Raw genomic sequence first — 24,375 nt, 5'->3', positions numbered from 1 at the left:
AAATGCGAAGATCTCAGAAATCATGGTTTATGCTGCCTCTTTTTGTGGTATCATTATTTTCATCCTCAAAGGCTTTATTAGAGATTTAATTGGTCCTGGGTTTTCTGTTATTATCACAAAACTAGTTTTGGTGCTTTCATATTTGCTCATGTGGCAAGCAGTTCCCGGAAAGTCCGATAACCTTCTGTATGCTTGGGTTCTTCAGTATGGCGCCGGAATATCTTTGCAAATAGGAATATTTCCTAATGCGCGCTTATTCAATTGGTCTTTCTTTCTCATAACAATGACGACCTCCGCAGGTCACCTGGGCCAGTTCATGGGTCAACTCTGGGAAGTCATAAGCGACAGAACAAGTTTAACTTCAAGAGAAATTTCTCTCATTTGGGCTGGTCAAATATTTCTTTCTATTTTTACCGGCGCCGCATTTATGCCATGGTATACTGTTACGAATGAGGATCGAAATGGAACTACGCTGATTTCAGTCATACGAGCAAAGAAACAACTCGTCGAAAAATTGAAAAACTCGCCATTTACTAATTTCAAAACGACTCTGAGATGTCTTGCTTCGCCAGTGTTCTGTGATTGTTTTCTCAGTTTGTAACTTTGTTTCACACCTGACTCTCTCACTCATTAACGATTTCATTTACGATAGAAAGGAAGAAATTGAGTCTTCCGGCAGCACATATGAAGATTATCTGAGCCACTTCAACATCACCAAGACAGTTATCGCGACAGCAGCATCTCCTTTCCTTGGTTTTACGATGCAGTTTCTGAGGGACAAGTATAACCAAGAAAAATATGACTCGAGACTAGTCCAGCTGATATGGCCATTTTTATTATTCTTTGTTTCTCTTGGATTGATGATCGTTGGAGTTATCCAAGCGTCAGTCGCTAGTTTGTGGCTTGTTTTTATTTCGTTTTCAATCGCAATGAGAATCGGGTATTTTTACGAAGTCTTCAGCATCGAGATTTGCTTCCCTTATTCTACGATGGGAGTCGCGTATGCAATTATTGAAATTATAGGAGGACTCATCAATTTTGCTGAAAAACCGATCATCGATCGCAGAAGATCTCTTGGAGAACTTGACGGGTTCAACTTTACTATTGTTGCTGGATTAATTGTATCTTCACTGGTTAGTTCTGAATTAATCGAATCTAATTAACAATTTAAAGCCCTTCTTTCTCCAGTGGCCTTTGACATTCAAGCGCGATTCAAAATTCCACAAGGCTTTGGACCAAACTCGACAAAATATGCTTCTTGGAACAGAAGAAAACAGAATGTAACAACCTTCAAAGATGTCAAGAAAAATGAGCCTGCATCAAGAAGGACCCCATAAAGAACCAGAATTCAATTGACTTCAAATCCCGAACTTTAATAAATCAGTGAAAAAGATACGAAGCCAGCTTAGCTTTGCCAAATAATTTCTCTATCAGTAAATACACATAAAGCAGTGATAAATATTTGTTCTACCTTCGAACTGGGTACTCTGGCACGCGACTCACCCCCTAACCGCAGAGTCTAAATTATGTCGAAAAAAGGTACAGTCAGAGAGTTTAATACGACCGTAAAAATGCACCTGCATTTTAAGTTTCTGGGTTTGAAACATGATAACCATAAGTCGATAAGATTGAAAAAAAGGTTGGACTTTTATCTTAAATTCTAACTTTATAGAATAAAATAGTCGAGTGATCTTATAGATCTGCTAACACTTTATTTGAAATTCGGGCTAAGAGCCCTTCCTTTTTTCAAAAACCATATCTTCAGTAGATTAATCTGAAATTAATAATCTTCCTACTCGGTTGTTGCTGCATAACAATACTTAAGAAAATTTCTGTACGGCGAGTAGGTACTCGTCAACTAACCTTCAAATTCAGACGACCAGCTAAGCATCGATGATGCTAGTTCGGTCGAAAAGAAAAAGTCAAAGATCTCGTTTCCATCGAATCTTTACTACATCATTGGAAATGAGTTCTGCGAGCGCTTCTCTTTCTACGGGATGCACACTGTGCTCATCTTGTACTTGACGATCTTTCTGAAATTCGACAAGGACATTGCCACGATTATTTATCATACCTTCATTGCGCTTTGCTATTTTTTCCCGCTCATCGGTGGAATTATGGCGGATTCGTGGCTTGGAAAGTATAAAACGATTCTTTATCTTTCTGTTGTTTACACAGCTGGGATGATTTTGAATGCAATTTCTGCGATTCCAGAGTAAGTTTTAATTTCGCTATCATAAAAAATATGAACATTTCAAGTCTTGGCGGTTACGGGGAAACCCTTTCGGACAACGTCGCTCATGTGACAATGCATATCATCGGGCTAACACTGATTGCCATTGGAACCGGAGGAATCAAGCCATGCGTCAGTGCTTTTGGCGGTGATCAATTTGAAGAAGGGGAGGAAGAGTCTCTTTCAGCGTTTTTCTCATTTTTCTACTTCGCCATCAATGCTGGTTCCCTTGTTTCGACATTTGTTTCGCCCCTTTTGCGTGAAAAAGCTAGCTGCTTCGACAGAGAAGACTGCTATTTTGCAGCTTTCATGCTTCCAGGTTTGGGGAATTGACTTGCTTTTCTTACGTAGTTGTTCTAGCTGGACTCATGGTTGTTTCGATCATCCTCTTTATGATCGGTCGAAAACAGTACAAAATCCGTGAGCCTCAGGGAAACGTATTTTATGAGTTCTGCGCTATAAGTTGGAATGCAATTAGAGGGAGATGCAAAGGTAAGTCATTTCCTTTAGACATTCATGATGAAAATAAATCATTCTAGCTTCAAGGGATGAGAAAAAATCGTCAGAGCATTGGCTTGATTTTGCACGAGGAAATCCAAGATGGTCTGATCGAAAAGTCGAAGATGCTAAATTTGTCTATCCGATTGCTGTTGTGTTCTTGCCTCTTCCGTTTTTCTGGGCTCTGTTTGATATGCAGGGCTCAAGGTGTGTTTTCTTCTTCAAGCTTTCAATCAAATTATTTTAGATGGACGCTCACTGCTGCTCAATGTAACGGCTATATCTTCGGCGACGATACAGATGCTTACATGTTTCCTGATCATGCTCAGATGATCAACCCGATTCTCATCCTAATTCTCATTCCTATTTTTCAGGTTCAGTTTAAACAGTAGGTAACAATTCTAGCGTTTAGCTTATTTACCCTTGCATCGATCGAAGCTGTTGTCGAGTCACTGATCTTCGGAAAATGTCGCTGGGAATGGTCATTTCTTCCGTTGCTTTCCTGATCTCTGGCTTTGTTCAAATTGCCATCGAAAAAGAACTTACTGTCGTGCCGAAGTCTTATCAATACTCCACCGTTTTTTACAATCCACTCGAATCTGATCCGATTTTTGTGAAAGGAAGAGATTCTGAAGGACGCAAAACAACATGGGAAATTGAAGCTATGGGAAGAAGTTTAACAGAGGAAATAATTCTTGAAGCTGCCAGTGATGCGGATACGTTTTTGACAGAAACAGAATATTCGTTTGATAATAAGACCTGGATGAAATACGATGTCACGAACGAGAAAGGGCAAATAAATCATCATCGTCTTCCACTAAACAATGATCAATTTGACTGGATTGCTTCTAAAGACAAATCACAAGATGGAAAAGTCATTTTCGATTTCATCAATCCAACAAAATACGACGCTACATTTTCCTTCCTGAAAACGAACAAGGACGATTGGACACAAATCGCGTTGAGCGCTAAAAATACGACACAGAGCTACAAAACTCAAGAAACGCTTCAAGGAGAATACATCTTCAAAGTATCATCTCCAGGATGCAAAATAATTGAGCCAGCTGATAAATATAAGGAGTTCTTTGCGACTGGCTCTATCTGGAGTATCGTTCTTTTCCGCAATGAAAAAGACGAGTGCCAGTTGACATTTTTCAGAGACAACACGGAAAATAAAGTAAGCCTCCTTGCACTCATCCCTCAATTCGCCGTCATCACCATTGCTGAAGTTCTGATCAGTGTAACTGGCTTGGAATTTGCTTACACTCAAGCTCCTCCGTCAATGAAATCTGTGCTTCAGTCATTTTGGCTCTTGACCGTTTGCTTTGGCAATATTATTGATATCTTTATTGTGTCCATTGATTTTACTGATTTACAGGTACTCTAATCACACGATTTCTTTCTCAAAGATTAAGTCAACTGAATACTTCGTTTTTGCTGCCTTGGTATTTGCTGCAGCCATTATTTTCATCCTGATCTCGATATTCTACTACGAATATGTCCCCGAAGGTCAATTCTCTGAGAATGTCTACAAAGGCGATGATAACGATGCATTCGATGACTTCGAAAAAACGGCTCTAGAAGAAAACGATCCGGAGAAAAAACCAAGTGCTTTTGACTTGAATGATGAAACAACAGACTTGTAAAGTATTTTGTAGTTTTAACAATAAAAATGATTGACATTTTTAATGAAGCTTTATTCTTTTTGTGTTCGTTTTCATTTCTGTAAAATGAGGAGAGTTTTTACAAATAGTGATTGGTGATTTTTGAGAAGAAAAAGTGCGAAGTAAATGATTGTGTAATATTATGTTGCTTATCGGATGAGATGATGAGGAAGTGTAAGAGTGCAAAGTCGAAGACCAGCAAGGCCACGAGGAAGGTTTCCTACGCGCTCCCATGTGTCGTTCTCCGAGTCGTATGTCTACAAAATTTGACGAATTTGTATGATGAAAGGTTCTAACCTGGATGACTTTGATACATCGTCTGGCAGACCAGCAATAACCACCGACGATGAAAATTCTGTCGTTCACCAAGCAAGCTCCTGCTTCAGACTGGCCCATTGTCAGAGGAGCAACAATTGTCCACTGATCGAAGTCGGGCGAGTAAACTTCAGTTTCGATCACATCAATACGCTTGTTGATGCCAGAGTTTCCACCAATAACGAAGACGCGATCTAAAAAGGCTTAGCTTTATAAAACTCCAGGAATAATACCTTTGATAGTGACCATTTGATGCCATCCTCGAGGATGCTGCATAGGAGTTCTGCGCTCCCAAATATCGTGCTTTGGGTTGTAGCAGAGCATAGCGTCCGAGAAGTGACCATCTGTGAAACCTCCAGAGATGTACATCTTGATCATGTTAAATTATGTTTATTCTGAGTCAACAAACCTTATCTCTATGAACAGCTCCAGCATGATCACAAATAGCATGTTGCGTCGAAGCAACATACTTCCATCTATCTTCTTCGACGCAATAACATTCTACTGATGAAAGACGGCCAACTGAATTGACACCGCCAACTGCATAAAGTCGATTATACGCGGACACGGCTGAGACATGAAAACCAGCTCTTCTTTCGTTCATTGAAGCGATCTTCATCCAAGTATTGAAGCGGGGATCGTAGCGGGCAACAGTAGCGACAGCAGTTTTACCGCGCTCTTCGAAGTGATTTTGACCGCCGAGAATATAGAGGAAGTTGTTGAGGACTGCGACTGCATGAGAATGAACACCGGTTTCCATTGACGGGAGAAGAGTGTAGGCCGTAAGTTCCTTGTTGAAAACTGAAGAAGATTAATACATCGAATGAGCTAACGCGGTACCTTTGAGCTGATTTGAAACCTCATCAGTGTTATCCGCACCACCAACAACAACTAGCCTAGAATCATTCGATCGTACTCTGGTACGCGAAGATGGAACAATTGGCTTCATGGAGAATAAGCATGGGCTTTAAAACATGGAATTACCTGAGAGTGGGGCAGCATGTGATAGGAGGAAGCTTCAAGAAGCAAATCATTGCATTTTGTTCGCATGAAGTCAACGACGTTGACGTGAACCATCAAATCTCGTGGTGGCATAAGTGGAAAGCGAATGCGCTCCATGAGTTTTCTAATGTACTGCTGTCGCGCTGGGTCGTACATTATCCATTTCAGCGTTGCTGCGAAAACATCCATTTCTGACATTGCTTTCAAATCGTTAGATTCAAGGAGAGCGGCCATATTGTCGAAAGTAAGTTTTTGGAGCTGAGATGATTTCATGAAATCGGGGAATCGGTCGAGCATAAACGATGTCGCTTTGTCCTCAAGTTGAGGCATTCCGAAGACTTCGGCGATGTGGATGATGTCGACGCAAGTGTTGACATCAATCGCAGAGATTAAGAATTCCATGCAGAAATCCAATACAGCCTGAATCTGCATGTGCCGCGAAACAGCGAGGATATTCTGCACTGTGCTCATTGAGATCGGGATGCGTCCAGTGTATATAAACTCGACGATATGACGAAGACCTTCCGAGCTGATGCCTCGGAGCTCAATGCTCTCGGAGAACCAGGTGTACTTTGATCCTTCCGATCGACAAATGGTGCTGGATTGAGCGTCTTTAGTGAACATACTTCGGAAATAAGGAGAGCATGCGGCTAGCAGAGTTCGGTGTACTGGGAATTTCGAGTTTCCAGCGATAAGGGTAACATCACAAAGATGAGCGTCGTTTCGGAGCTCGTCAAATCCTCGCAGGAGGCCTTGGTGGTAAGTGTTGCTAAATAAAGTATGAGAAAAAGATTTTTACCAAATATTCTCTTCTGATTTGAATTGTCGATTTCTTGGTTGATTCTCTTTATCGATACCTTGTGAAAGTTGTCTCTGGGTAAGCAGAACTGGCCGTTACAGAGTGGCTAACTTCTGATTCTGTTTTAAAGCTCGAGTACGAGTTCTGAGACTCGAGTTTGCCCGACATTCTTTGCCGAATATACTGAGGATCCGAGCTATTTGTCTTTTTCTTTCCTATTCTTCTGGTGGCGCTGGGCCGCGGGGCACCGGAGCGAGCATCGCGCATTTTTACTATTGGAGCATGTAGTAGAACTCGCCAGCGCCATTGGGCACCACCGCCGTAGTAACAAACGTACCTCAACAAATACCTTCCCATCAGCCCGGAGGACCCTTTAGATACTGATAAGCGCGCTCACTTACACAAAATATACTTACACAAATATTACTCATCGTACTGGTTGGAATTTGACAATAAAAATTATATATTTTGGTCTATCTAAAACGACGAAAAAGTCTCAATATAATATATTTGAATAGTTACTAAATAATAATTAATAGAAATTATCAGATCAATAAAATAATACGAATCTATTGAATTCGAATGTTTTATTCGTCATTCTGAGTTTATCTTATAATTATTAATTTAGTAATAATTCTTATAATATTATAACCAGGAATCAAAAATAAAGGGTTTGTTTTCGAGATCGTTTTTTTTCACTAAAAACTTGGGATCGCGATTCAAAATCCCTGTTAGGGTATTCAAGAAGTCCTGAAAATCACTTTCTTTCGCGGGAGCAGCTTAGAATGATGTTTATCAGCGCTGTTTATGACCTTTTAGAACTGTGAGATCGTCTCTAAAGAGCGGAAATTACCGGCTATGATCCGAATCACAAAGCAATAATCTCACTTTGTCCTGCAAAATTTCATTCCATATTTTTGCAATGATTTTATGATGATGTGCATCAGTGACTTATTTCTTTCATCTGGGCGGAAGTAATTTTGATTATATTTTTAAAATGAGCGAGAAAAAAGGGAAGAAGCTTTTTATTCAAAAATGCAAGCAATGTCACTCATATGAGCCAGGAAAGAATAACCAGGGCCCATCGTTAGGAGATGTTCGAAATGAATCGGAAATAACCAAAGTTAGTATATTTTTCGAACTTATAAAAGCTGGTCTTTTCGGGCGACAATCAGGAACAGTACCCGACTTCAAGTATTCCGATGCTAATAAGGGAGCAAAGGTGACCTGGACAGAAGAGACTTTTGATGAGTATATCACTGATCCGAAGAAATACATTCCAGGTCAGATAAATGTGGCTCCTTCATAAAGCCCGATTCTTTATTCAGGAACGAAGATGAACTTTGCTGGGCTAAAGAAAAGAAGAGATAGAAAAATCTCATTGCTTTTTTGAAGACATGTATTCCTGAAGAGAAATAAACTTTTTATACATTTCGCTCTTCCCATCGACCAACAAGAATCTTAACATATCCGTTTGACTGAATTACATCTGATATTCTGGTCTCCTTCGAACTCTTCTGTAAATCGAAGGCGGGGACCATTTTCTGGCGCTTTTCGAATTTTTCGCATTCGTAATAAGGGCAGGGACATCCATTTAAACAGTATTTCTGTGTCGGGCACACTTCTCCAGCAGAATCAAAAGATCTAGTCAGCTGGAAGCAAATTGACTCACAGGGTGAAATCGGGTCTCTCCTTGTTGTCTCCAATACGAGGGTGTTAGAACAAAGATGGCGACAGATTTTTTTATCGTAAAACTGGTTCTTCTGGCAGCGGCGGAGATTAACCTTGTTTTCATCTTCGGAGAAAAAAATGACTTCTTTTTCTTCCGCTTGAATTTTAGAAATAGGTTCTGGAAGATTGAATTCTTCAGTAACAAAACATTGCTTCATCAAATGTCCGCAGTAGTCCATCGTTTCAATTCGAAGGCATTTTTTATAATTTCGATTGCACGTGAATGTCAAAAAGGTTGTCACGGCTCGTGATTCTTTCAAAGAGTACCAATTTGCTGAAAATATTTATAGAAAACAGTCGATAACAGGAAATAACTTACCAACAACCATGACTGTAATCCAAAAAATAGAACCGATTGAAAGATATGATCGCATTTGTTGGTCTGTCGAAAATCCATGTTTGGCCAAACTCACTTTGTGCGTGAACCTTTTCTTCCATGGTACACTCTTTTTTGAATAACTTTGTTGGACGTCAACCGGTAAACTTGTATCCTCTGATGACAGGTAGACTTTTCCGTTTTTCTGCTTTAGAACGCCAATACAGTTGCAATCCAAACACTTTAATTCGATAATGAACTTGTTTGTCAAGCGAAAAAATACAAAAGTGGAATTTATTGAAGTTACCTGAACTTGTGGCTGACTTCTAATTTTAGTAGCCTCTATTATTTCTTCGATATCCATAGCAAGGGGAAGAGTCTTTTCTGATAATAAAACGAAGAACATCGCGTTTATGAGGATACTTGTTTTGACGTTCATCTTTTTTGACATTTGAATTAAATTCCTTCCGAATCCCGTTCCTGTGCTTTCCCCCAGCAAGTATGAATGATGGTAAAAGATGAAATTGGTACGGCGCGCCTTCCTACAACTTGAAGTGTGATTTTTTTCTGGCGGGTCTACTTGTAGTAGGTTGGGGAAAAAATAAATTTTTCGAACCCTGAAATATCCATTATTAACGAATGATAAATTATCATCAAATTATGGTTGCTCGAAGATTCGAAGAGTCGCCAGGGCCGGTTGTTACATGCGTCGAAGTCAGATGCGTTTTCCAAAAATTAAATGTAAAACAAGCTGCTCACCTGGGGTTATCTTATCTGCTCAATAAAAGCGCGAGTCCATTCTGAGACCGTAGTCTTTCCTTGGCCATTATGGGGACGTTGTCTCCCTTTTTGGCTTTTCGGTTGCTCGCCTTATCGAGGTAAAAAGAGATCTATAGAGAAGAGAAAATTTAAAAATTTCCTAGGGCGGCTATAGACAATGCAGAATTCGTCTCTGAGAAGGCAAATAAATATGAGATCAAAATCCAAGGAAACTTCAAAGGAGGATCTTCCTCGTTCAACCTCGTTCCTGTTGACGCAGATTCCGAACGCTTCATCCCATGCCACTATGAAGGAGGCTTGATTCAACCGGCTGGTTTGATTCTTCCAACCAAGCGAGAGCGAGCATGGGCTGTTCAGAGAGGCATGACACACACTATTGATGCTCCTGAGCGATTCAAGACGGAAATCACTTGCTATGCTTATCTTCCGGAGGGCTCGTACTACGTTGCTCAGGGACGAGATATCTGTAGAGATGAAGAAAACTGTCTCCTCATCGCTGGAAGCTACGAAGACACTGATTACTCAAAAATCAGCCGAAATAGTGGCCCCGTCTTCAACTCAATCAATCCCGATCGAGTTTCCGTTCATGGTGGTGGCATCTTGAGCATCCAAGGAAGTGGTTTCGGCACGAATGCTGCGTACAGTTTTGAAGGCGACGAGGGTGGAACTGGGTACAAAGTCATCTTCATCCCTAGAAATGGACAAGAGGTTAAAGAAGGTATTCTCATTGAGCACAAACACCGAGACAACTTGATGGAAGTCGAGGTTCCCGAGTGGGAAGGACGAGAAGCCGCTGATACCGACGTTGAACTCTATTATTTGAGTAATGGCGCTTACGAGAAAGTCGGTACGAAGCTTTTGCGACGATACAACGACAGAACACCCATCGTAAACTGGATGTCTGTTAATGCCATGAATCCTTTCCGAAGCTCATACTGGACCAGTTGGCGATCCCTCTCGTCTGGTGTAAACGACGATGAGTGGGCAGGCAACCGATATTTCCAGGATTTTCTTCTTGGAGAGGGAGATATGTGCCAGAGCCCGATAGGTATCCAGGCTAGACGTGTTGATACTGGCGAGCTTGCTCAAAAGACAGATCAAGTTTTCCGGCACTACAACCCTTACGTTGGTTTCCAGTGCGTCGGCGAGGATCAGCACAGCTCAGAAGAATCTCAATTCAACTGCTTGGACTACGAAGTTCGGTATTTCTGCGACAAGGGTGTTCAGATCAATGGCCAACTTTACACTGGTCGATATGGTGAGGAAGTTGAATCAGGCAACCGACTTCGAGGTCCTGCTCTTCTCAACAACGAATATGGCTACTCATACGCCAACTGCGATTACGCATGGAGAGATCCCGATACTGATGAGCTCCACAAGTCCTATGCCACTGACTCTGTTGCTGTCTGTAATATTGGTACGAAAAACCCTAATGCTGCTATCGGTAACCAACGATTCCGAACGGTGACATATGACCAGGGCCGAGGAGGTGTCAGAACGGCTGGTTATTTCATGGGTCCAAGCCCAGACTATAAGCTTTTTGACTTTACGATACATGGAGGTATTAATTCCGTTACGCCTGCATCTGGTGGTGCTGGCGGTGGACAACTGATAACAGTCCAGGGAGACGGATTGAGCAACACGACAAAAGTTAATCTTGGTAATCAAGAATGCGCGTTCAACTCGTTCAACGACGAGACTGGCGAGTTTGTTTGCACCACACCATCTGTTGATAGCTGCGCAAGCATGGGTTCTTGGTTCCCAGGTGCTCGAGGATTGACCGCAGAATGGACCAATTCCGCTATGAATCCGGGCGACAATAGCTGGAGAAACTGGGAAACTTCCGTCACAGATATCAAACAGTACGTTATCGAAAGCTCGATGCAATCATACGTTGATGGCAAATCTATGTTCTCTGGAATGACTTTGTCGCAAAGCACACATCGATTCACTGGTTACTTCGTCCCGCCATTTTCGGGATGGTTCACATTCACTGGCTCCGCTGACGATAAAATCACTATCTACTTCGATGGAGTTGCCGAGGGATCATCATCTTGTGGTTCAGACCACAGCAATATGGAAGAACTTTTCAGAGGCAGCTGCTGTGCTGGTACTGACTACAACAATGGCAATTACAAGAAGTCGAAAAAAATTGAGCTCACTGCAGGAGAAAAATATCCGATTGAAATCATTTACTCTAACCACGGATCTGGTGGATATTTCTTCGCCGGTTTCGTCTATCATGGAACAAATGAGGCTTACAATCTTGAAGAAACTGCTGGCGACATTCCTTATCCTAAAGGCGATTTCGGTTCGTGCATGGACGAGCGACAAGATATCCGACTCATCTCACACGAACAACGAGAAAACATCGCTGTCAAAGTTGAGGGTGATTCAACTACGGAGTTCAATCTTCAGTGGTGCAATGACGCTGGAATCTGCAAAGTTTCTCGTAAAGCAATGAAGGGAGATAGCTCTGCAAGTGCCTATCGAAGCTCTGTTCAGGATCTTCTTGACTCTCATATTGAGACCAGCGGTTCTTTTGACCCAGTTTACGAAGTTGACGGAGATTCTTCAGCACACGGTCCTGCTTTTGAGGGCGGTTTTATGTACAACTGGAGAAACGGATGGCAAATCATGAACAACAAGGATTTGAATCTACAGCGTGACGCAACTGACATCTGCATGGCTTACAAAGCTTCAACTCAAGGTGTAATTCGACTCCACCTCTCTAACGTCAAATCTGAGAGATTATTCGATCCTGAAATTGCACTTTCTGAACAAGACCCAAGACGATCATTTACTTTTGACTACGATATGGCGCCTCCAAATGGCGTTGATTGGACATTTTTCTGCCAGGAAATATATACATCCGTCTACACAAAGCTCAACGATGAAGATTTGATGAACAAAATCAATCCTGACATTCGACTTCACGCTGTTGAGCTGCGAGGTGACTCGTGGTTCAAAGTTGATTTCTTCAAAGTTGGAAATGACAACAGTTTCTCCGTCACAAGTCGAGAAGAAGCTATCAATCCCAATATTTGGATCACTCAACTCCGTAAGGAATCTAAAACCGATGGTGTCTTCAATGTTGAAATGATTGAGTCTAACTGTGGTTATGAATTCAACGACTTCGAAATTGTCTCTCTTGCCGGTCTTGAAGTTACATCTTCGTCTACGTCTGTCGTCAACGTTGATGGACTCACCGTTCCCGCTACAGTCTACACTGTCAATGGAGTAACTACCGTGACAGTTTACGAGAATAAAAAAGTTAGTCCCGGTGTCACCGGATACTACGAGCTAGACTATGGACCACTTGGCAAGGCTGAATTTGATGTCACACTTGATGCGAATGGTTTCAAGAACATCTTCTCAAGCGCATTCGGTCAGACTTTCTCTTGGATCAAAAAGAGTGGAGATTGCAACACTGGTTTCAAATACGACTTCCGATTCAATGGTTGTGATGACATCCCTACTCCGGTTGCTGTTAACACAGGTCTCTCCCGACCTGAGCTCGTTCCTACTGTCACTGATCATCGAGATGGAGGTATTTTCTTCCAGTCTATTCCTGGAAACTACTTCCGACAGCGAACAAAGACTCCTAAGTTGAGCGCATTCAACACCGAACTGAGCATTCCTTACAGTTGTGAAGGAACTGGCTGCGACTTTGTATATGCTGATCCAGCTGATGCACCAACTATCTCTTCAATCAACCCAGCTACCTTCAATGGCGCTACCACTTTCATCCTTTCTGGTGAAAACCTCGACACCGCAAATTTGGAAATCTTCATCGGCCATGTTAAATGTACTCTCTCATCTGTTGTCACTTCGTCTGCGACTTGCGACATTTCTGACCTCTCTCTTCCTGGCGGAAATGTTCCCCTCTATGTAAGTAGCACTACTTTCGGAAAAGTCAGAACAGCAACATCCCTTGTTGTTAACCCAGAAGTCACCTCTGTTCTCCCTGTCGGAGGATCTGAGCTTGGCGGACAGCTCATCACTATTGACGGCGTTGGTCTTGGCGGTCTCGACTCTGTAGAAATGAACGGTGTTGCGTGCGAGGTTATCGATACGATCGGCACTTCTGTTATAATTCGATCTGTCGCTGGTGCTAACCCAGTAACCTTCACTATCAACAGTTGGGGTAGTGAGCCATACAACTTTGAAAGCACCGGCTATATGTATGCCGCTCCAGCAACCCTTTCTGATAATAGTGGAATCATTGGAATCCTTTCCGTTGCTGGAGGACAAACAATGTCTGTTTTTATCGGAGGAACAAATGATGTAGGAACTGATTTTGTCGCCATCATCTCTGGTAGCGAGGAAAACGACATCGAGATTATCGATACTGTTGCCGTGGGCGAATTCTACGACTTCATCACTCCTGTCAAGGCAGCTGGAATTTACAATATTCAACTTCGATCAGATATCTTTGGTTTGACAGAAGCTATTCCAGCAACTTACAGATTCGCTCTTGAATCTGCTTCTTCTGAATGGGACAATGATAATGCTTCACCTGCAGGCCTTGGAAACCTCAAGATTACAGTCGCTGCTGGTGGTCTAGCAGGTGCCACTGTTGATAACCTTGCTGTAAAGCTCGGGGTCAAAGACTGTATTGTTGAGTCTGTTGGCATTACTGAGTTCGAATGTGTCATGCCATCTTATCTAGATGCATATGATGTTACTCTTGAGCTCGATACTGCTTCTTGGAGCCCACAAAACATCGAAGTTCACCAGTATGCTAAAATCACTTGGCTCTGGGGATTCTCTCTGGCTGACGGAACTGTTCCTACTTTCCAAATGCGTGAAATTGACGCCGCAACAGGCTTTGATGTTCCTGGGGGTTTCTCAACTGAAGCCGTCCAGAGTAATCTCGGGCTCGTGAGCCTTTTTGCAAGTATGGCCCCAGGAACTTATTCGTACTCGTCTGGATTCGTCGATGGCTTTGCTGGAACTGCTGAATTCCGAGGAACTATCACAGTTCTTCCACCCAAAAAGCTCGTTCTTCCTGTCACCGTCACTCTTGCTGGACAAGAAGCAACCACTGGTTTGACTCAGCGTAAGAAAGATCGTAAGAAATTCAAGAAACTCCAGAACCAGCAAGATAAGGCAAATCAAGAACGAATGATCAGATGTGATCCGACTCCTTATGTTGATCCAATCAATGGTGCTGCTGATGTTACTCTCATTGACACATCAGAGGCAACCAAGCTCTCTTTCGTTCTATGTCCTGGTTGGGCTCCAACTTTGACGAGCATTGTCCAGACAGACACAACTATTTCTGTGGATTACAGTCCAGTTGTTGCGGGTGAGTGTGCTAACAACTACGAAGTTGTCCAGACAAGCCCATCGTGCGTAGATCAACTCAGCTACACTGTTGTCGGTACAAATGTAGATAATCTTGACATTGAAGTCGCTCATAGTCTTCCTCACCCAATTGGTTCCAGCGTTGAATTCAACGTTGTCCAAGCTGGTAGAGGTGCTGCTTTCAAAACAACGGCAACTAAGATCACACTTGAGCCCAGTATCAACACTGTGAATCTTGATGATATGAGTCAAAACCGATTTTTGTCCCCTAAGGGAGGATCGAAAATTGTCGTCAAAGGATCAGGATTCGTTTCCAGCAGAACAATCGCTGTCACTGCTAATATTTGTGAAGTCATCAGTGTTGACTGTAACGACGCCACTGACTGCACTATCGAGTGCGTTGCAAATCCATCGAGCAATGGCGATAGCCGAGAACTTGAGCTCACCTGGGAGCTCAGTGCCTGCACTGGCCAAGCTACGTCTTACACTCTTTCTTCTGGATATGAATTTGTCACCAATGACGAAGTCAGCATTTCCGTCGATGCTGCAAATGTTGATTTCGCAACCGAAACTGGCATGGCTTCTATCCAGTTTTCGTGCACTCTCAATTGCGCACTTCTCGAGATGGGATTTTCATCTGGGGATTTTGATATTGACTTGAAACAAGGAGAATCTACAATTGCCCTCTCAGACGTGGCTTTCAATAAAATTGACAACACATTCATCCTCACTTTTACCGCCGCAGATTACGCTCCGGGCGCTGTTCAGTTTTCTCTAGTTTCTTACTACCAACACGGAACTATCGTATCTGTTGATGATACTGCCGTCGCTGCTGCACTTGAACGATCTCTTCCAGTAGCATCTTTTGATGCGTGCTATCAGGATGTCAACTGTCTCACAAGCGGTTATTCGATATATGGTGGTTCAACTGCGACCGTTGTCTTCTCTGACGAAATTCCAGAAGACCTCCAGATCAGCATTATGGAAGGACAGAACGAACTTTGCCTTGACGGCTGTGGACTTGAATTTGCAGCTGGAACGTACCAGGCCACTTTTGTTGTCCCTGCTAGCGTCGTTGCAGCTGACTCGTCTGCTAAACTCGGCTTTGCTGTAAATGGCGGACAATTTGTTTATGCTTCTGCTTATGAAGTTGTCTACAGCGTGGCTGCCACCCCACAAATTGACACTCTTACTCCATCGAAAGCATCATATGCCGGTATGGACACAATCACGATTACTGGTTCTGGATTTGTTAATGCTGACGAGAGTGTTATCGGTAGCAGAAGTCAGCAAAAGACGTCCGAAAATGAAAAATCTCTCCTTGATTACATCCGAAAGAAGAAAAAGAAGAAGAAGCCACTTCCACAACTTGGATTCTACGAAGAGATGACAGCTGGAGCCCGATCTCTTGGTTGTGCTCATTTGACCGTTAAGATTGGCGAAGCTGACGCTGTTGTCAATGCTTGCTCAGCTACAGAAATCGTCGCCGACCTTCCATTTGCCGCCGCGGGTACTCAAGCTCTGACTGTTGTCGTAGATCAGGTTGGCCGAGCCCTTGATAACGTCAACCAAGCCTTCAACTTCGACTTTGAAGTTGTTGATATTCAGCCAACATCTGGATCACTTGGTGGTGGAACTAGACTGACCGTTATTGGTTCCGGCCTATCTAACAATATTGAAGTACTTGTTTGTGGAAAACCTTGCACAAACTTTGATCAGACAGCTCTCAAGGCTGGATTGATTATCTGCGATGTTCCAAAGCCAGACGAAGGTACAACTACTTGCTCTGTCACTGTTAACGAAATGGTCCGGGGACGCAAGGGACGAAATACCTTCAATTTCAATTTCTCTGCGGATCAGACTCCAACTGTCACTGCTATCTCTAAAACAAAGGGAGGTACAGCTGGTGGAACTGAGTTGAATATCTCTGGTACTGGTTTCTCTGGTTCTAATGATTTGGCGTCTATGGTAACCATTGTTAATCCATCCGATCCGAATAATGAGAATACTCCTGAATGTCTTATCACCGACTTGACTGATACTCAAATTATCTGTACTACTCAGGCATCTGCACTCGGTAGTTTTAAGGGTGTTGTCACTGTCTACATCGAGGGCAAGGGTAACGCACAAGCTGATGAATCTCTTGTTCAATTTTGGTACATTGACAGATATTCAAGTACATACACTTGGGGATGCACTGATGGATCTTGCAAGCCAGTCGCCGGAGATATCGTCGTTGTTAGTACTGGACAGACACTTCTTCTTGACGAATCTACTGAGCTTCTTGCTGTTCTTCTCATCGACGGTGGTACCCTCATTTGGGACCGACAGAGTGGAATCAAGCTTCAAGCTGAGTACATTATTGTCACTAAAGACGGTCATTTTGAAATTGGTACAGAAGAAGATCCATTCTGCCTTGATGACGATGGAAACCGAATGACAGCCGAAATGGTTCTCTTCGGCCACCATAGAAGCATTCGATTGCCAATCTACGGTGCTAAGGTTATGGCAGTTCGAAGCGGTACCGTCGATATGCATGGTTGTGACGTCATTACCTGGACTCAACTTGCTCAAACTGCGAACGCAGGCGACAACGTTATCAAGCTTGAGGCTGATATCAGACAAGGTGCCGCTGGAGGATGGCACGTTGGTGATCATATTGTTGTTGCTACAACTGGCCCTCGACTGACAATGACTCAATCGGAACACGTCGAGATCGCAGCTATCAGCGCTGATGGTACAGAAATTACGCTGAACCGAACGCTCAATTACATGCATCTTGGTGTCGAATCCTTCTGGGAAGGTGCCAATGGACAAGTCAAGCTCGAGCAGAAGGCTGAAGTTGGTCTTCTCACTCGAAATATTAAGTTCCGAGGGCACAACAACGAAGAATGGATTGAAGATCTCCCTGAGTGCGAAAACGAATTTGACTCAGCCCAGACTTCCATTCAGAACTGTTTCTTGAACAAGTTCAACGATGAAGTTGGCAACGATAAATTTGGTGCTCATTTGATGTTCCACAAGCCCACTTACGGCAAGGTTGAATATGTTGAGTTCTCTCACACTGGACAAGGTTTCCACCTTGGTAGATACTCGCTGCATTTCCACATGTCTCTTCATCAGCCTAACTCTTACTTCCGAGGTCTTGGTGTTCACCACACTTTCAACCGAGCTATGACTATTCACGGAACTCACGACGCGCTCTTTGAGTGGAACGTTGCTTATCGATGTGAGGGTCATAACTTCTTTATTGAAGACGGTTGGGAACAAAACAATACTATCCAGTACAATTTGGGTATCTTCGCGCGACCATCTTCTTCAATGCTGAATACTGATCAGTCCGCCACTACATTCTGGGTGACCAATACGAACAATCGAGTTCGCCATAATCATGCAGCTGGTGCTGCCTTCTTTGGATTCTGGATCAATCCACCAAGCAGCCATCATCACGCTGGTGAGCAATGGTTCCAGGACTCTGGATATGCCAAATGTCCAGACTCTCAGCCTGTTCTTGAATTCAGAAACAACACTGCCCATAGTGTTGGTGAGTACGGCTTTTGGATTTTCTTGGAATACCGACCAAGAGCTGAAGATTGTGGAGGAACCCGGGGTGGTGATCGACAGCACAACTTTGAGGACGTTGTCGGCTGGCATAACAAGCGAGGTTTTGAAATCGCTTCCGCTGGAAATGGCGTCCGAGTAAAGAACGGTGTTTTCTCTGACAACTCTATCTCCAATTTTGCTTTCATGGAGTCAAGAGATGAGCTCTTCGGAGATCTCTCGTACGGTATGCAGGACGGTATCTCTATCGGATACTCAGGCGCCCACGAATCTCTTAATGACTGTACTTCCATCGGTCTTGAGACCCCATGGATGGTTGGTTCTACCGACGTTGATGGAATACGATTCTTCAACTTTGATCACAGCAAGTGCAAGGGCATCGACGCTTGTTACGCGTCTGATTTCGAAGATTGCGGTTTCACTGCTGAGTTTAGACGAGTCCAATGGAACAACTCTCCAAATCGATTCCGAGCTAAATGGCGACATGTTACTATTCTCCACGATACTGACGGAACTCTATCCGCACCATTGAACTCTGAGGGTAGTGGTGGTGACGGCTGGCCACAGCGAATGCTTGGACAACCCGGTGCCAAGGTTGTTGCTTCTGCTAGCAACTATGATCCAGGATGTACCTCCGATGCTTCATTCTCACGAGGAGCAGACTCTTCTATTTGCCCACCGGCGACTGCTTTCCATCGACTTGGTTTAAATAATATGCCTGCAGTATTTTCCGGAACACAAATGAATATGACCTCTATCTATGGTGAAGAACGAGGAAATTTCCAGAAATGCCGATCTACTCATGGCGGTGGATGGATGGTTTTGTTGCCAACAGGAGTTGAAAACTACGTCCATTGGGTCGGATTAGGTCACGTGAACAATATTTCTTATTCTGCAAATATGTACGATGTCGGAGAGACGAAGGAAGTCTGGCTTTCTCATGAAGTCCAGAGAGTTGATTACGTAACTGGTCTTGGAGAAGAAATGGATCGCCTTCCTCAAGCCGGCGACGGAAATAAGAAATATTACTACGGTAATGATACACTTACTGTTCCGGGTGCCCACAAGGGCCGACTTGCAATGATGTTCGATCGAGCTGATTGCATTGCTGGTTCTGAAAATTCTGGTACCCCTGACAAATACTGCGATAACAGTTTCAACATGAAAATGTACAAGTGTTTCTGGGAGAATTGTATTCCTCCACCAACTGATCCACCACCAGTCAATCCAGATCAAACAACTTGCCGCTGGTCTGTTCCAGAATGTTGGGAAGATGGTATCCCAGAACCGGGATCTAATGTCACAATTACGGGATCCACTCACATGCTTATCGATATTCCAGACGTCGATGTCGATCTTATCTTTGTGGAAGGAGCACTAGAATTTGATCAGCTTGCTGGAAAAGATTTCACCATTACAGCTCGACAAATTTTGACGAACACTGGCGGTGGAAACTTCACTGATATGATTGGAAGATCGTTTGGTACTGTCGAGAACATGAAGTATTCCAAGGGTATCGAGGGCAGAAATACTTACTTTATGTCGCAGTCCGCTTTCAAAGTTGGAACAGCTGAGAACCCATGGCCATGCGATGGTTCAGTCCAGATTAGTCTTACCGGAGATAAATGGTCTACAGAAGTCGGGTCTCCAGAGGCTGCTATTGTTATTGGAGCTAAGGCTATCGCGGTTTTAGGTGGTCTGGAAATGCATGGTTGCCCCCGGAATTTCACTAAGACATACCTCAAGAACTTCATCTTACCTGGATACAGAGAGATTAGGACAACTGACGCAACAGGCTGGAACGTTGGCGATCGAATCTTCATCGCTCCAACCAGTTTCGATCCACGAGAGGCTGAAGAATTCTTCATTCAGGCTATCGATGGAAACCTTATCACTCTGGATCATCAAGTTGAGTTCAGACATGCTGGTGTTGACGAGACGCGTACACTTAAATATGGCTCCGATACTCACTTTGGCGCTGAAATTGGTCTTCTCTCCCACAATATTGTCATCGACGGTCATAGTGACTCCGAGGACATCTTTGGTGGTCGTGTTGTTGTAATGAGATCCGCCGAAGCAAACACAGGGGCTCTGCGATATGGTTGGGCACAAATTCAAAACGTTGAGTTCCGAGGAATGGGTCAGTTCGGTTACCAAGAAGAAGATGATCAGCGAGTTCCAGTTTTCCTCTGGGGTCTTCAAGATGCTTCTGTCGCCGATTCTATTTACAACATTCAGCCATCATATGTGAAAGACTCTTCTTTCCATCATTGCTACAATGGTGGTATCGCCACTCGATTTACAACCAACTACGAGATTAGTGGCAATGTCATGTATGATATGCTCGGTGGTAACCATATAATGAATCTTGACTCGCCCGTTGGTTCTACAATCACAAACAATCTTATTTCAAAGATTCAATTCCACGCTATCTATCCAGCTACAGCTGAATTTTACAAATATGAGGAAGACACAGAACCAGCCGGATTCTTTATCACAGCCACTCGCGATATCGTGTTTGATGGAAACACCGTTGCCGGAGGAGATGGAAACGGATTTGTGACACAGTTTGATGCCTGTGACGCGACTGAGCTTTGCAGTTATGAGAATTCTGGATCTGCAATGGGACATAATACCGCTCATACTACGCTTAGAGGTGTCCACTGGAACAATAATGGACCAGGTGACTGCGTAAAGATTGCTAACTTCACTTCATGGAGAAATATGCATCATTGTGTCTGGGTTCAGGCCAGTTCTGGTGTCGTTGTTGAAAACGTTCTCTGCGTTGATAACTGGTCTGCTCTTTGGAGTTGGAAAATTGGACCGAGCCCAGTCGGCCATGGAATGGATAATCAACCATCAACATTTAGAAACTTCATCATTGACCAGTTCTCTGATACATTAACATGCAATGATTACATCATTCGTGAAGCAACGCAAAATTACAAGGAAACTAAGAACTCCCGCACTCCTGGTACTCGAACACAGGGTACTTACGGTATCATGGTTCCACAGTTTGCTAGCAGCGGCATGAAATGGCCCGGAAAGCCACTTGGTGTTGCTGAAGCGTATGCTTCTCTTTATGGAGGTTCCTGTTTCATGGATATCCAGTTGATGAACTTTGGAGAAAAATGTGGCCGAGATTTCTACGGCATCGGAACGAGCAGCAGATGGTCCGAACATCAGCATATGATGGAGTTGCAGTTCGTTACTTTTGACGGCCCATCCACCCATCGATACCAGTTCTCAAGACCAAATCTTGGATGGATCAGCATTGCTGATTGTGTTGACATGGATTGTGATGGTCTCAAGCGATCCATGCTTGTTGATCTTACCGGTGACTTCCTCGGTATGCCATCTACCTACATCATGGCACAATCGGAGTATCACTACGAGAAGTGGGTTGAAGAGTCTCCTCACTACTACCAGGGCACTTCTGACTTAGAAGGAAACGAAGACTGGCCACAGTCTGACGAGCGACGTGGACTTGGTGACTTCAGAATTCCAAAAACAATGGTTACAACCCTCGATGGGCATAGAATTCCATTCCCAGAATACGCACCTCTCAAGGGCACAATCCGAAACGATCAATGCACATGGAATCCAGATGCTGACGGCTACGAATGTCCAATGGGTAACTTTGCTCAGCTTGGTTTCGAGTCTTTTGACCACGATTCTTCCACTCGACGAGTTGCTCCTATCGGTCTTCGCGATAACGAGCGAAAGCGAATTGATCTTTCTAATGGTGTTATGGACGTTTCTTGTTGCTTCGGTTATGCTTGTCTTCTCCGAGTCACAATGAATTTCTTCAACCTTGAATGTGGTCACACTTACCAATACCATACTTCTGGAACTCTTCCAAAGCATACTCGATTCCATATGTTCGGAACGAAGTCCGTGCCACAGGCTGAATGCAAGATTCGAATTGAGCTCTTTACTTTCCGACAGAATCGACAGATGATTTATCTCAATGGCGAGTACCAGAGAAGCAACCAGCAATACACCACACCAGATGGTGGTGAAGCATGGCACTTCCCAACCGATGACTTGAAGCCTGAGTTGACCGAACCTGCTGGCGCTAACTACTTCCAGCGAATGGAACAAGTCGTTTACTTCAACATGGAACCAGGAACATATGTTGACGTCAAGATTTCGGATACAATTCTTCTTGAACTCGACGTTGTTATGGAATTGACTATCGATGAGTTCTGGGATCACACAGAGCTTCCACGTCTTCTTGCTGTCATGCTTGGCATCCACGAAAGTAAGATCAAGATGATGAATGTTATCGCCGAAGACTCTGATCCACAACGACGACGACGATCCCCATACAACCGATACGAGAACCCAACATTCGATCGACGAAGACGACAGTCAGGAAACATGTTCACAGTTCTTCTCGAAGCTGGCTCAGGTGTTTGCAATCCTAACTGCCCAGGTGTTCGAGTTACGGACGAACGACTCGAGGCTATCGAAATCGGTAATACTCTCCTTGCAAAGCTCGCAACTGGTGAGCTTGATGCTCTTACAAACACTACAACTGAGTCTGTTGGTATTTCTATTCCCGAAAAGGATGCTGAAGCCCCATCTTGGTTCGATCCTGAGACTAACGGTTAGCCAAGAAAAATATTCAAACAATTAATACTGAATTTCAGAGTCGAATTACACCATTGCCACTGTTCTTGGTCTCGAGGGAAATGCTACCCTTCAGGAAGTTGAAGCCGCACAATTTAATCTTACTGGAGAGGTAATCAGAAATTAAATTTCAAGTTTTAATCGAAATTCTTCAGACTCTTGATGATTTGCCTACATTCGTTGATACTCAAGAAGTTATCGAAGAAGCACTGGCTGCTGGTGCTGAAGTTATCACTTACACTGCAAGTGATCTGCCCGATAATATCACCATCGCTTCTTTCCCAGAAGGTAAGCTAAAATGGTTCTGAAAAATATTTCTCATTCAAAAATTCAGAGATCGTCATTGGCGAGCCCGTTTACCCACCAATTGTTCTTCACGCCTACCGACAAGGTGTCCGCATGGAGCGACCAATTGGTCTACTTGCCGATCCATGGACAGTTAACGCGACCGCTGTTCTGAGAACGCGAACTCTCTCGCTCTCTGGTGATACCACGTGTGCCTTTGATGCCCTTGGCAACTGCACATTCTACAATTTGATCTTTGACCAAGTTGCTGAAAATGTTGGACTTAACTTCCAGGTCATTTCACCAGCTTCAGCGATAGGAGTAGTTGCCGACCCTCCTGTTAGCGATCCATTCGTTGTTATCGACCCTACTGGTCAGTCAACACCAGCTCCAGAGACAACAACGGAGCCAACGACGACCACGGAGACTTCAACTGTTTTCATGCCAAAGGATATCTCCTGCTCCCTCAAGAAGGGCAAGACACTTGGCTGCTCAAAGCGAAACATGCATACCGGCGAGAACTTGGTTAAACTGATCATGGCTATGACGCCGAAGCAGCGCAAGAATGTCAAGCAGCTCGACATTTCTGGAAACCCAGCGCTTCCAATCGAAACACTCAAATCGATTCTGACTTATCTCCCAGGCTTGACCACCCTTGATGCCTCCTATGGTCGATGGACAGTCATTCCATCGGATATGTTCAAATTTAACACGAAACTCAAGACTTTGGATATCAGCAATAACAAGATTCAATGCATTCGAGGCGCTCTTAGCGGACTCAAGATGAAGTCGATGAAGTTCGCTAACAACGATATGCTCGTCGAAGTTGCTGGTGGCAAGACCAAGTCTAAGAAGGGCAAGCTCGCCAAACTCATCAAAGAATGGAACAAGATGGACAAGGGCTTGTGCTTCTACTACAATTAAAAAGGTCGCCGACCTTTCATTCATTGATGAAGTTTCGTACTTCGGAGAATGCCATTAACCTGCATGAACAAATTTAGACCAACAAAAGAAAAAAAAGTAGTGAAAAATATCATAAAAATGGGTGCTGTAGAAATGTCCCTCGTGAAATCAATTCGGAAAAAATAGGAAAATCAATCGGGCCACGAAGCTTGAGAGGGCAAATCTACGCCATTGACGATGAAAATAACGACACTTCGAATATATCCGAGGCGTGTTTGTCTGTTCTCGCTAAATTATCATAAAAATAAAAATCAAATTCGCCTCAATGTGTTTATCCTGCATA

At 43.5% G+C, this 24,375-nt stretch overlaps 3 protein-coding genes across 3 annotated transcripts; 2 read left to right on the top strand and 1 right to left on the bottom strand.

The window, feature by feature from the left end:
- The first annotated feature begins 1,419 nt into the window (after nucleotides 1-1,419).
- LOC145703895 (solute carrier family 15 member 1-like) lies at nucleotides 1,420-4,414 on the top strand. The gene is made up of 8 exons (XM_081781293.1): nucleotides 1,420-1,539; nucleotides 1,876-2,215; nucleotides 2,260-2,552; nucleotides 2,594-2,725; nucleotides 2,773-2,938; nucleotides 2,979-3,105; nucleotides 3,144-4,109; nucleotides 4,147-4,414. The coding sequence occupies exons 1-8, from the start codon at nucleotides 1,527-1,529 to the stop codon at nucleotides 4,375-4,377; spliced, it is 2,268 nt and encodes a 755-aa protein (XP_081637419.1). The 5' UTR covers nucleotides 1,420-1,526; the 3' UTR covers nucleotides 4,378-4,414.
- Nucleotides 4,415-4,418: 4 nt separating this feature from the next.
- On the bottom strand, nucleotides 4,419-6,793 carry LOC145703896 (kelch-like protein 9). The gene is made up of 7 exons (XM_081781294.1): nucleotides 6,570-6,793; nucleotides 5,695-6,481; nucleotides 5,551-5,653; nucleotides 5,120-5,511; nucleotides 4,944-5,079; nucleotides 4,693-4,904; nucleotides 4,419-4,652 (listed from the first exon to the last, which is right to left on the bottom strand). The coding sequence occupies exons 1-7, from the start codon at nucleotides 6,776-6,778 to the stop codon at nucleotides 4,545-4,547; spliced, it is 1,947 nt and encodes a 648-aa protein (XP_081637420.1). The 5' UTR covers nucleotides 6,779-6,793; the 3' UTR covers nucleotides 4,419-4,544.
- Nucleotides 6,794-9,372: 2,579 nt separating this feature from the next.
- On the top strand, nucleotides 9,373-24,351 carry LOC145703894 (fibrocystin-L-like). Its single transcript, XM_081781292.1, has 5 exons — nucleotides 9,373-9,436; nucleotides 9,482-22,821; nucleotides 22,865-22,956; nucleotides 23,000-23,132; nucleotides 23,179-24,351. Exons 1-5 carry the CDS (start codon nucleotides 9,387-9,389, stop codon nucleotides 24,051-24,053), a joined length of 14,490 nt encoding a protein of 4,829 aa, XP_081637418.1. The 5' UTR covers nucleotides 9,373-9,386; the 3' UTR covers nucleotides 24,054-24,351.
- The last annotated feature ends 24 nt before the right edge of the window (nucleotides 24,352-24,375 follow it).

Source organism: Oikopleura dioica, chromosome PAR (genome assembly GCF_907165135.1).
Source record: "Oikopleura dioica chromosome PAR, OKI2018_I68_1.0, whole genome shotgun sequence".
Taxonomy (NCBI): domain Eukaryota; kingdom Metazoa; phylum Chordata; class Appendicularia; order Copelata; family Oikopleuridae; genus Oikopleura; species Oikopleura dioica.
Note: the sequence above shows the minus strand (reverse complement) of the source record. Positions and strands in the feature narration are given on the sequence as shown.

Bases quoted from the DNA above. Each gene is read 5' to 3' on its own strand.
- LOC145703895 (XM_081781293.1), top strand. The intron at 2,216-2,259 runs GTAAGTTTTAAT...GAACATTTCAAG, and splicing joins GCAATTTCTGCGATTCCAGA to TCTTGGCGGTTACGGGGAAA. The intron at 2,553-2,593 runs GTTTGGGGAATT...TAGTTGTTCTAG, and splicing joins TGCAGCTTTCATGCTTCCAG to CTGGACTCATGGTTGTTTCG.
- LOC145703896 (XM_081781294.1), bottom strand. From the start codon at position 6,778: ATGCGCGATGCTCGCTCCGGTGCCCCGCGGCCCAGCGCCACCAGAAGA. The intron at 6,482-6,569 runs GTATCGATAAAG...TACTTTATTTAG, and splicing joins CCAGAGACAACTTTCACAAG to CAACACTTACCACCAAGGCC. The intron at 5,080-5,119 runs GTTTGTTGACTC...AACATGATCAAG, and splicing joins GAGCTGTTCATAGAGATAAG to ATGTACATCTCTGGAGGTTT.
- LOC145703894 (XM_081781292.1), top strand. From the start codon at position 9,387: ATGGGGACGTTGTCTCCCTTTTTGGCTTTTCGGTTGCTCGCCTTATCG. The intron at 22,957-22,999 runs GTAATCAGAAAT...GAAATTCTTCAG, and splicing joins AATTTAATCTTACTGGAGAG to ACTCTTGATGATTTGCCTAC. The intron at 23,133-23,178 runs GTAAGCTAAAAT...TCAAAAATTCAG, and splicing joins CATCGCTTCTTTCCCAGAAG to AGATCGTCATTGGCGAGCCC.